The 12,301-nt window shown below is 36.4% G+C and overlaps 1 protein-coding gene across 1 annotated transcript; it reads left to right on the forward strand.

Moving 5' to 3' along the window:
- Window positions 1–300: 300 nt before the first annotated feature.
- Window positions 301–7,436, forward strand: LOC18013058 (ABC transporter B family member 19). The gene is made up of 10 exons (XM_006395271.2): window positions 301–818; window positions 907–961; window positions 1,379–1,554; window positions 1,993–2,193; window positions 2,490–2,749; window positions 2,836–3,152; window positions 3,241–3,464; window positions 3,569–4,388; window positions 4,474–4,715; window positions 6,027–7,436. Exons 1-10 carry the CDS (start codon window positions 555–557, stop codon window positions 7,233–7,235), a joined length of 3,768 nt encoding a protein of 1,255 aa, XP_006395333.1. The 5' UTR covers window positions 301–554; the 3' UTR covers window positions 7,236–7,436.
- The last annotated feature ends 4,865 nt before the right edge of the window (window positions 7,437–12,301 follow it).

Below are 12,301 nucleotides of genomic sequence, written 5' to 3' on the forward strand. Positions count from 1 at the left end.
TCAGCAAAAATAGATCAGTCCAACAAGTATTAATTAATTATTTACACCAAATGGCCTTATTTTCACTGGACTGCATTTTTCCTCTTATTAAGTTTAGATCTCCACATTAATTACAGCAAAATTACTCACTGGTCTTCACGAGCAGACGAATCTCGCTATCTAATTTCTCAATGTTCTTAATTCTCATAGTCTCTTTGACCACTGGTCTTCTTCAACACTTGTGCTCTCTCTCTCTCTCCTCTCTATATAAATAAACATCACACCTCCATCTGCTCACTCTCATTCTCTCTCTCTCCTCCATTTTTTTTCTTTCTAATTTCATCACTTTCAAACAAGACACTCGTAAAGAGTTCTCGAACTCACAAAACAATTGTCAGTTTTTTTTTTCTCGAGACCTTTTTATACAAACGTTTTCTTTCTTTCTTTCTCTCTGCTCTAAGATCTCTCCTCCACATTATAGATGACCTCGTTTTCTCTCTGAGCCAACTCGTCTCTGACTCGCTCTAACTCGGTTCTTCTTACTATTTTCTCGCCTAATAGCTCTGATCCAAAAAATGTCGGAGGCGACGGCAACTGCGGCGGATGGAAAAGCCGTTCCGCCGGCGGAGGCAGAGAAGAAGAAAGAACAGAGCTTACCGTTCTTCAAGCTATTCTCTTTCGCCGATAAATTCGACTATCTCTTGATGATCACTGGCTCTCTTGGCGCCATTATTCATGGCTCCTCCATGCCTGTCTTTTTCTTGCTTTTCGGTGAAATGGTCAATGGATTCGGCAAAAATCAGATGGATTTGCAGCAAATGACACATGAAGTCTCCAAGGTGAAATCAAAATCCCTCCTTTTCTCTTGTTTTTTACAATAAAATTAGATCCAAGATCTGATCTGTTTTCTTCTGTCTTAAATTGCAGTATGCTCTGTATTTCGTCTACTTGGGTCTGGTGGTTTGCTTCTCTTCATACGCAGGTTTGTCAATTGAAAAAACCAATACTTTTTTTTTTGTTTACTTCAGTCAATAAATCCAGAAACAGAAATCACATTTGTATATATATGATAGGATCGAAAAAAGATTCAACCTTTATACTTTCTCAATATAAAAATAAAAAATCCACTTTTTTTTTGTTTTGCTTCAATCAATAAACCCAGAAATCACATCAAAAGAGTTCAAGTTCATATATCCTTAAAAAAAATTAATTTTTTGTAATTGGAAAAAAATAAAAGCTAGGATAAGCCGAGTACACGTGATTCATGGACTCCTACTTTGTCCGTATCGATTAAGCCGTCATCGAATCGGCATCTCTCTCACATTTATTACGCTTCAATAAAAATTCTCCTAATTTTATTCATATTTATAATCAAATTTAAAAACAATTTAAAATCCAGAGATTGCATGTTGGATGTACTCTGGAGAAAGGCAAGTAGCTGCATTGAGGAAGAAATATCTTGAAGCTGTTCTAAAACAAGACGTTGGATTCTTCGATACCGATGCAAGAACTGGCGACATTGTCTTCAGTGTCTCTACCGATACTCTTCTTGTTCAAGACGCCATTAGCGAGAAGGTAAAACAAAAAAAAGCTTCTTCTTTTTTTTTTTGGTTGTTGCAAGTTGCAACTTGATGATTTAGCCGTTCCGTAATTGTACGAGACATGTTCTGTATTTTCGGGCCATCCAAAATCTAGTATTTGGGGGGTTTTTTTTTTTTTTTCCGGCGGGTCCCATTTTTCTCTGATCAATCTCTATCAGAGCTTTGCCCCGTTTACATTATCAAACCCGTCAATAATCGTGCGCCTTCAGGTGGGTAGGGAAGGAAGACGATGGTTTTTCCATTTGTACATGTCCTATTGTCTCCTTGGCGCACGTTAGTAAGCACGAGTTAACGTGCGCTGGGCCCCCCGCGTTATTATACCACTATCGTTTCTTCTGGGTTTTGTGGTTTAATACCAGAGTAGGTGTAAAAATTCAATTTTTTTTTTTTTTTTTTTTTTGAAATTACTCAGGTTGGGAATTTCATACATTACTTGTCAACGTTTTTGGCGGGGCTTGTGGTTGGGTTTGTGTCAGCATGGAGATTAGCTTTGTTGAGTGTGGCGGTGATTCCCGGAATCGCTTTCGCCGGCGGTTTATACGCTTACACTCTCACCGGAATTACTTCAAAGAGCCGTGAATCTTATGCCAACGCCGGCGTTATAGCCGAGCAGGTAAAAAAAAATCTTTTCTTTTTGTCTTTCTGTTTTTGTTTTTCTTTAATTGACCACAAACTGTTCGACGTAATGCTTTCTACTGTTGTTAGGCTTGCTCTTTGTACTTGATCTTTCTAATGATTATGTTTCTCTTCCTTCTCATTCAATCCAACAAGGACTCAAACAGTGATTTTATTAATTAATCTTTTAACTTTTCTTTGGTCAAATCTTAAGTCAATCATTAGCTTTTTCTTTCTATTTTCTGATCAGAATTACCAAAAAGGCTTAATTTTTTTTTCCTGGTGAATTTACAGGCAATTGCTCAAGTTCGAACTGTTTACTCTTATGTTGGGGAGAGCAAGGCTCTGAGCTCGTATTCTGATGCGATTCAGTATACGCTTAAGCTCGGTTACAAAGCCGGGATGGCTAAAGGATTGGGTTTAGGATGTACATATGGAATAGCTTGTATGTCATGGGCTCTGGTTTTTTGGTATGCCGGCGTTTTCATCAGGAGTGGAACAACCGATGGAGGAAAGGCATTCACTGCTATATTCTCTGCCATTGTTGGTGGAATGTAAGAAACAGAACATAACACCGTCGTTTTTGTAAAGGTGTTTTGTTATACTTAGGATGTGACGTTTTCTTTTGCTGTTGTTTTAGGAGCTTGGGACAATCTTTCTCTAATCTTGGGGCCTTTAGCAAAGGTAAAGCAGCCGGTTTCAAGTTGATGGAAATAATTAACCAGAGACCCACGATAATCCAAGACCCATTGGACGGGAAATGCTTGGACCAAGTTCATGGAAACATTGAGTTTAAAGATGTGACTTTTAGCTACCCTTCACGGCCTGATGTTATCATCTTCAGAAACTTTTCGATTTTCTTCCCTTCTGGGAAAACTGTGGCGGTGGTTGGTGGCAGTGGCTCTGGAAAGAGTACTGTTGTTTCCCTCATTGAGAGATTTTACGACCCAAACAACGGTAAGTTTGAATCCGAAAACTTTCTCAGTCGTCTTTATATTAGTGACTGGATCATAATAACTTTGTTTTTTTTCCTCTTGATGAGCAGGGCAAATTCTGCTGGATGGTGTTGAGATAAAGACGCTTCAATTGAAGTTTTTGCGTGAACAAATCGGGCTTGTGAATCAAGAACCTGCGCTCTTTGCCACCACCATACTTGAAAACATACTCTACGGGAAACCGGATGCAACAATGGTGGAAGTTGAAGCTGCTGCTTCTGCTGCGAATGCGCATAGCTTCATTACGTTGCTTCCTAAAGGTTACGACACACAGGTATCACTACTGATTGATGATATTTGTTGATATGTCTAACAAAGTCTCATGGCCATTTTGCTTATTCTCTTCTTCTTTTTGGTGAATGTGTCTATCACAAATAGGTTGGAGAACGTGGTGTTCAACTCTCAGGTGGACAGAAGCAGAGGATTGCAATTGCTAGGGCGATGTTGAAAGACCCTAAGATTCTGTTACTAGATGAAGCTACAAGTGCTCTTGATGCTAGCTCTGAGAGCATTGTTCAGGAAGCTTTAGACAGAGTCATGGTTGGGAGGACCACCGTGGTTGTTGCTCATCGTCTCTGCACCATTAGAAATGTTGATTCCATTGCGGTGATACAACAAGGCCAAGTCGTTGAAACCGGAACACATGAAGAACTCATTGCCAAATCCGGTGCTTACGCATCCCTCATCAGGTTTCAAGAGATGGTCGGTACTCGGGACTTCTCAAACCCGTCAACACGTCGCAACCGTTCAACCCGTTTGAGCCATTCTCTGTCAACGAAATCACTCAGTTTAAGATCAGGAAGTCTTAGGAACCTGAGCTATTCGTACAGCACTGGAGCTGATGGCCGGATAGAGATGATTTCAAACGCAGAGACTGATCGAAAGACTCGTGCGCCTCAAAACTACTTCTACAGGCTTCTCAAGCTTAATGCACCGGAATGGCCTTACTCAATCATGGGAGCAGTTGGTTCGGTTCTTTCTGGTTTTATCGGTCCTACCTTTGCTATTGTGATGAGTAATATGATCGAAGTCTTCTACTACACAGACTATGATTCAATGGAGAGAAAAACAAAAGAGTATGTTTTCATCTACATCGGTGCTGGTCTCTACGCCGTGGGGGCTTATTTGATCCAACATTACTTCTTTAGCATAATGGGAGAAAACCTCACCACAAGAGTAAGAAGAATGATGCTCTCAGGTACTTTCAAAATCTGAACTTTTCTCTTGAATTTGCTGAAACATCGTTACATTTCTGATTTTTTTTTTGTTTGTTTCTTAATCAGCTATCTTGAGGAACGAGGTTGGTTGGTTCGATGAGGATGAACACAACTCGAGCCTGGTTGCTGCACGGTTAGCCACTGATGCAGCCGATGTTAAATCTGCCATAGCCGAGAGAATCTCAGTGATTCTGCAAAACATGACTTCACTTCTCACATCCTTCATAGTTGCCTTCATAGTTGAATGGAGAGTCTCTCTTCTCATACTAGGCACATTCCCTCTTCTTGTCCTTGCAAACTTTGCTCAGGTAAAAATCTCATCTTTCAATTTCAATTCTTATTTTGCAACTACATATGCATCCAATCATTTAAAAATCTTTGAGGGTTATGGTCTCATTGAGTCTGCACATCAAATTTTAAATTAAGTAAAAGAGTAACTAGCCTATTTTTTCTGTTTTCTAAATTTGTGAGTTTTGTTGGATTTATGGGAATCTTGCATCCACCATTATGATCTCCCGAAAAAACGACAAAAGGCCAGTTTTTATCTATTTTTATATCTCTATTTTGCAAAAGTTCAAAACTTTATAGAACATGGCAACACACCCACTGCCTCTGCACGTGCTTCTTCTTCGTCTTCTCTGAGTGCATTTATTTTTACAAAAATAATCATAAAAGAATTATTGAGGCTTTTTTTTTCTTCTCCTTTTTGAGAATAGTGTAAGGGTCAAGATCATGGAGCCCTCACATCAATAAATGTGAAAAACAGTAGACTTTAATTTCTGGGCATCTGTGAAGAAGATTTATTATATAGTTTCTATTGGTAGATAACAGTGTTCACGAAAATAGCTAAGATTCCTCTGTCTTTTGTGTATCTCTTTGATTACTTTACTTCTGCTAAATCTTTCCTACTTTAAGCTTTCATATTTACTTCACTCTCTGAACTCTTAAATCTGATCCCACTCTCGTATTATTTAATTCTTTTGCCCATAATACCATTTCTCATATGCACACAAAATCCAACAAAACCTGCAACTTTTCTTTTATCCAAGAACCAATTAAATTATTAATAGACATTGTGTTGTGTAAGAAGAGCATAAACTTATTTAAAAAACCACTCTTTTTCTGTTGTTTTCTTCATTGGTCAAAGTTGTTGTCTCAGTGTTTAAATTTACTTATCCCAGCTGTGTGTATGTGTCAGAGTGTCAGTGTTTAACAATCTACCAATGGTCTATGTTTGCTTGTGTTTCTTTGTTTGGTACACTAGGTTGTGAAAAGTTTTTGTTTTTACTAGCTGCAAGCTTCAGACATTTGCTTAGATATCACCAACATTTTTTCAAAATCTCAATAAGATTCTTCACCCGTGACCTAATTATTAGATGAAAATCTATCGATAGATTTCACGCACACGGACATAGAGATACAATGTACTTGCACTATAATTGATGGGGTTGAAGTTTTTTGCATTCTGCATCATGTTTTACCAGGGACTTCACAAAGATAAAGAAAGTGAACAAAAGTACATTAAAAGATTAGATATTTGTATGCCAATCTAATTTGCTAAGGCTTAACTGTTAATTACCATCTATAATTGTTCTGATGAATAAGTATAAATATTGCAGCAACTATCTCTGAAGGGCTTTGCCGGAGACACAGCCAAGGCTCATGCAAAGACTTCAATGATTGCTGGTGAAGGAGTAAGCAACATTAGAACCGTAGCAGCCTTTAATGCGCAGAGCAAAATCCTCTCTTTGTTTTGTCACGAGCTTCGTGTCCCTCAGAAAAGAAGCTTATACCGGAGTCAAACCTCGGGTTTCCTCTTTGGCCTCTCCCAGCTTGCTCTCTATGGATCCGAGGCTCTAATCCTCTGGTACGGTGCTCACCTTGTGAGCGAAGGCAAGTCAACCTTCTCCAAAGTGATCAAAGTCTTTGTGGTTTTGGTCATTACTGCAAACTCTGTTGCTGAAACTGTCAGTCTTGCTCCTGAAATCATCCGGGGAGGTGAAGCGGTCGGTTCAGTTTTCTCGGTCTTAGATAGGCAAACCCGGATTGACCCGGACGATGCTGATGCTGATCCGGTCGAGACAATCCGTGGAGACATTGATTTTAGGCATGTGGATTTCGCTTACCCTTCAAGACCCGACGTCATGGTTTTCAGAGACTTTAACCTCAGAATCAGAGCTGGACATAGCCAAGCTCTTGTAGGCGCGAGTGGTTCAGGGAAAAGCTCTGTGATCGCCATGATCGAGCGGTTTTACGACCCGCTTGCCGGGAAAGTCATGATTGATGGCAAAGACATCCGCCGGCTGAACCTGAAGTCTTTGAGGCTCAAGATCGGTCTTGTTCAACAAGAACCAGCTCTTTTCGCAGCAACCATCTTCGATAACATTGCATATGGGAAAGATGGTGCGACTGAATCTGAGGTAATCGAGGCGGCTCGAGCAGCAAACGCTCACGGTTTCATCAGTGGTTTACCCGAAGGTTACAAAACTCCAGTGGGAGAGAGAGGAGTGCAGTTATCAGGTGGACAGAAACAGAGGATTGCTATAGCAAGAGCCGTTCTCAAGAACCCTACTGTGTTGCTTCTAGATGAAGCAACAAGCGCACTGGATGCAGAATCAGAATGCGTCTTGCAAGAAGCTTTAGAGAGACTCATGAGAGGCCGGACCACTGTGGTAGTTGCTCACCGCTTGTCCACCATAAGAGGCGTTGACTGCATCGGTGTGATTCAAGACGGGAGGATTGTGGAGCAAGGCAGCCATTCCGAGCTCGTAAGCCGACCAGAGGGAGCTTATTCAAGGCTGCTACAGCTTCAAACGCATAGGATTTGAAGCGTGTGATGGATTAAAAAACAAAAGTGGGTTTGTGTAATTTTTTTTATCAAAAACTTTAATATGGAAGGTTTCTTTGGACGATAATCATAATATGAATAGGTGTAGATAATGAAGCTTTTGAGTGTTTATCAAGGTTCTTTAAGGTTTTTTCTCTTATGTGCCCTTTCTGAGACATGAGACGCAACTATGTTTTCGTTATGTTTTTGACTTATGCCTCAGAATAGCTTTTCTTCCTTCTATATTTTGGTTCATCAAGATTTCCCAAAAACTTTTTTGTTGGTAAGTAAAATCGGTCGGACATGTTGTTGTGAGTGGTTTAATTAAGAAGTTTGAATAAAAAAAAAATCATACGTTTTCCATCAGAAAACATTTGTCTTCGTCCCAAGCGGAAATTGAACTAAAAGTTTAAGGAAGCATAAGCATTGAAAAACCCATGACTCACTTGATCTCAATTCTCAAATATAATATTGTATATTTATCTTCTAATTGTTGGGGTGATGAAAATGAAAGGATGTTCTTGAATTTTTCAGATATTTTCTCATTGTTTTTTTCTTTTATTCGGTGTGTATGGACATAAAGTTCAATAATTATATGAAAAGAAAAACAAACTAAAGAAACCAACTGTGAAGCTCTTTAATCTTATTCTATCGGTTGGATCTCTTTGCTTTTAGTTGCTTTGCATGTGGTTTTGTCAAATCCACCTTTAAGATAAAGACTAGAGCTACTTGTAAATTTTTTTTTATATTATTTAAAAAAAAATCAATCAATCAAAATAAGGGTAGAAAATTGGTTATTTCTTAAACATGTGTAGAGTTGGCCAAGTTAACATAAAATGCTCTCCATCCGTGTGAGTGTGACACAAAACATGTTACTCTTTTTTTTTTAACATCCCACGATATATGTTTGCAAAACATGCGATTACAACGCGATACATAGAATTAAAATTTCAAAGACACAAGCGCTTAATGCACACGGATCGATGGTTTTTAAAAATAAATCGCGTTTGATGCAGAATGGATTAAATATGACAGACGATAACATTAAAAGAATTCCTTATGAATTAAATAAAAGGACAATATACTTTTTACCTACATCACATAAAACTAAAAGTATCTCACGCGAAAGTAATGAACACCTCAGGAAAAGCTGAATCGAGTTATGAATTTTATGGAAAGTGTTACTGTGTTTGCGTTATCATTACAACTTTAAAATAAATTGCTTTCAATATAAAGAAATAGATTGAACATGAAGCAGCATTGGGAAGGCCTCGCATGTCCCCACTTACTGACACACCTCAAGTGTCCAGTGCGTTAGGTTTTCACTTTACAGTAGTATGTATGTGTCGTATTTTGTATATATACTATTATTATACTCGTAGTAGGTAGTGTAGAGAAACATGAGGAAACTAATCGAATTTAGGCATAATTTTGATTGTCTGAAATAATAGAACAATCAAACAAACGAATTATTCGATTTTTTTTTTAATTTAAAGTTTTCATAATTAAGTTGATAAATAATCATTCTTAAAAAAAAATTTGGGGTCAGAAAACATTCTTAAAAGTGTTTATATGTCTACATATTATATTTATGATATCTTCAATCTAAATTTGTTAGTATTTAAGATATAAGTATATAGCATATACTAAATTTTGATATTTGATTTGCTCGTAAATATATCTTTGTTTGAATTTTTCGAATTCAGAACCCGTCAACTTAAACTTGATCGACTTTTTAGTCCAATCCGTTTTGGAGCTATATATATATTTCTATCTCTTTTTTTGTATATTTTATATTACGGTTTTGTTGACAAAAAAAGAGAGAGTACGGTTCTTATTTAATCCTAGATGCTACAGACGACCCACAATTTATCAAGAGTCAAGTTTGCCAGTGTGTGGGCTTGTGGTGGTATTTGGCATTAAACAGCCCTGAACCGGCTCAACTGTAGTTTCTCTAAATTTAAAACAAATTATAGCTGGTTAAATAGAAAAGGCGTTTGACAGTGTTATAATTTTCTTAAACATATTTGGATAGGCAAGTAAAAAGTCTTTGAAGTCTTTTTTCTTTTGGGTTTTCACAAATATTTCCCTTTTAGTTGTATGATGATTGATAAGAAGGCAAAAGGGCAGACATGTGCCTTATTACCTTCTCCATTTTCAACAGTGTCTCTCGTTGTATTATTCATATTTTAGCAAACAGTTCATATGTGTAATAGTTCCTGTATATATATATCAATCATTTCGTTGTAAAAAAAAAAATATACATATATATATCAATCATTTCAGAACATCATATCAATCAATTTTAGGACATTGCTACATACGTTCTCTTTTGATACTTGACTAGTTTTCGATAATACCTACTAAAGCGTAAATTATCTATTTTCAGCAGAGTTTCGAATTTGGAAACAAAGATTCGTTGTAAAACAAAAAACAAAAGCAGAGATTCATCTTTTTTTACTAACGAAATTAACGCTAACCAAGTGAGCTAGCTATCAGCGTTACGGGTTAATGAGTACGACATTAATTGTTCGGGTTTGGTTTAAAACACGAGAAACCCATAACAAAAACGTATGTGGTATATACTGGTTCGATTTTACCATTTGGCTTAATATTTCAACCCATGTTTGATACTGCACATAATGTATAAGGATTGAGCTGAGTACGACCAAAAACTCGTTTCGACATGACCGTGTACAAATGTTCGATAATTAATACATTAGAAGTATCATAAAAAAACTAATTTTCATAGGAAAAAAAAAGCTTAAGCCAACTAATGGTTCACCCTATATATAAATTTAAATACCAGAGTTGGAATATTCCCACCACGATTTCACTTCAAAGATTAATCTAAGGTTTAGCATAGATCTCATGGTTATTGGAAAAAAAAAAATCTTAGTCTTAATATTATTGAACGTAGTTCATTGGACTAGAATGATCTCAAATCATTAACTCCGTGACACTACGCATGCGACCAATTAACAAAAAGACCAAGAGGAAACATATGATTGATGTAATATATCAATAATTTATAGACAAATTTGACCGAAACCGTCTACGCAAAAAAGGAAATCACAAGTATGAGAGGAGCTTCATGTTTTGGTTTTCAACTAGAGACTAATTAATTATAGACATTAGAATCATTATTTTAATTTCAAAACAATGAGCACTCAGGGTAACAAAGCCATTAATCGAATAATTCAATTAAAAGAAAAATCAACAATTTAAAATAATCAAGAAATGGCTACATTACACTAAGTTATAACACATGGCTATTTTTATTTATTTATGTATATAACATTTTATGGTGGTATTGATCATCTGGTACTTATAATCTCGAAATCAGTCTCATCTTCGAATCAAGAAAGAGATTAGAGAGCGATCAGAGACCACATGGATGCACATAAAATCAATGCGGGCCTATATATGATATGTAGAAGTTTTTCAAGTAATTTAGTACACAGTGTACCGAGGAATGAACGAAACGTGGGTTGATGATGATAAGATGTTGACAATTGCATTGCCTCTGTAACACACAGAGGGTCCCTTATCTGACATTGTACTTCAACTCTTCCTGCCTTATATCTCTCACAACTTTATTATTTGCTCATCTATGTTTCTTAAGTAAATGGTTTTACTTTTAAACTGAGATCGACCACCTATCACAGCTCATTTTCTTCCATACTTTTCCACATTGAAATGGGTCCTCTCTCAGGGTAGAAAAATAGTCAAGTTACTTACATCCTGTTCACATTCGATAAACTATAGATATAAAATCCCCATAGACCCGAAATTGTATTAAAAAATACAAATTATATATATTATTCCACACTATCACCGTATTCAAGATAGCTAAAATCATATACAAATAAAAAGGTAGGTCTGAAGAAGAAACGAAAAAAATAGGTGAGGATGGTTAAGGAATTTCTATGCATAAAACGACCATGCACAAGAGTATAATATATTTTAAACAATTATATGCACGTATTCTAGAAATAGTATAATATGCACATGCGAAATAGACGTCTAATATACGAACTAGTTAAGTAAGGCAAGCATTAACTGATATGGGCCTGCGCCGATAAGAGAAATACGATATGGGCCTACATCACTACAAACCGTCCAAGAAACTGCATAGGCAAATAAAGTCTATATAGTGGGCCTTATTTGGGGTTTTGGAACCTAAAACATGCTGCAGTCAAAAGGAGGCAAATATCCATTAGAAGAATCGAAAGGAAACAAACATACTTAAGTGTTATTACATATGTCTTTAAATGTATTAATATCTCTTTGCTTGTTGAGATGATTCACTGTATTATGTTCATTGTTCAGGACTCCGTGGCCTTCTCATTTAAGTTACTGCAAGATAGTTTATATTGGTTAAGTGCACATATTTAGGAGCTAGAAGTACCAGTGGTAGCTAGAAAGCGAGAGTCATGTGTCTATTTTGTTCTTGTTCTTTTTAATTGAAAAACTCGTTTTTATTGGAGATATGATTCTATTAAACTGTATCCCATACGTTTAGACATTAACACCATTATAGCATAATGTTGTGTTGTATATTTGATGTAATTAGAGGTAGTTTGAAACATGGATCGATCATTCAGAAATCTTTCTTCATTCTCATTAAAATGATAGTAAATAAGGAAAAAAGTAATAACTACACTTCGTAAATAAAAAACAATTGACGTTTTCAAACAAAAGAAACACTTCAAAACAATTTTTTTTTTAAAAAAAAACGGAGCCAGTGCCCAGTATCAGTGTATCACCTTAATTTTCGTTTCTCAAATGTGTACAATTTTGTAATGTGTGGATTTAACATCTATATTGCTACCGTGATACTTCATTGTGCACTTGCAAGTTGCAAAGATAGTTATTCTCGGTATTAGAACTTTAATTAGAGGTTACTCATATCTTATTAACGTTTGCAAAAGGAAGTCGGTGTAGGAGTTATAACAATTACTCCCTCTGTTTCATTATAGTTGATTTTCTGAATATTTACACACAGATTAAAAAAACTATAAATGCTCAATTATTTACTGTTTATTTTTATTAATTAAGTTACTT

Source organism: Eutrema salsugineum, unplaced genomic scaffold (genome assembly GCF_000478725.1).
Source record: "Eutrema salsugineum unplaced genomic scaffold, Eutsalg1_0 scaffold_6, whole genome shotgun sequence".
Taxonomy (NCBI): domain Eukaryota; kingdom Viridiplantae; phylum Streptophyta; class Magnoliopsida; order Brassicales; family Brassicaceae; genus Eutrema; species Eutrema salsugineum.

Bases quoted from the DNA above. Each gene is read 5' to 3' on its own strand.
- LOC18013058 (XM_006395271.2), top strand. From the start codon at position 555: ATGTCGGAGGCGACGGCAACTGCGGCGGATGGAAAAGCCGTTCCGCCG. The intron at 2,750-2,835 runs GTAAGAAACAGA...CTGTTGTTTTAG, and splicing joins TCTGCCATTGTTGGTGGAAT to GAGCTTGGGACAATCTTTCT. The intron at 3,465-3,568 runs GTATCACTACTG...TATCACAAATAG, and splicing joins CTAAAGGTTACGACACACAG to GTTGGAGAACGTGGTGTTCA.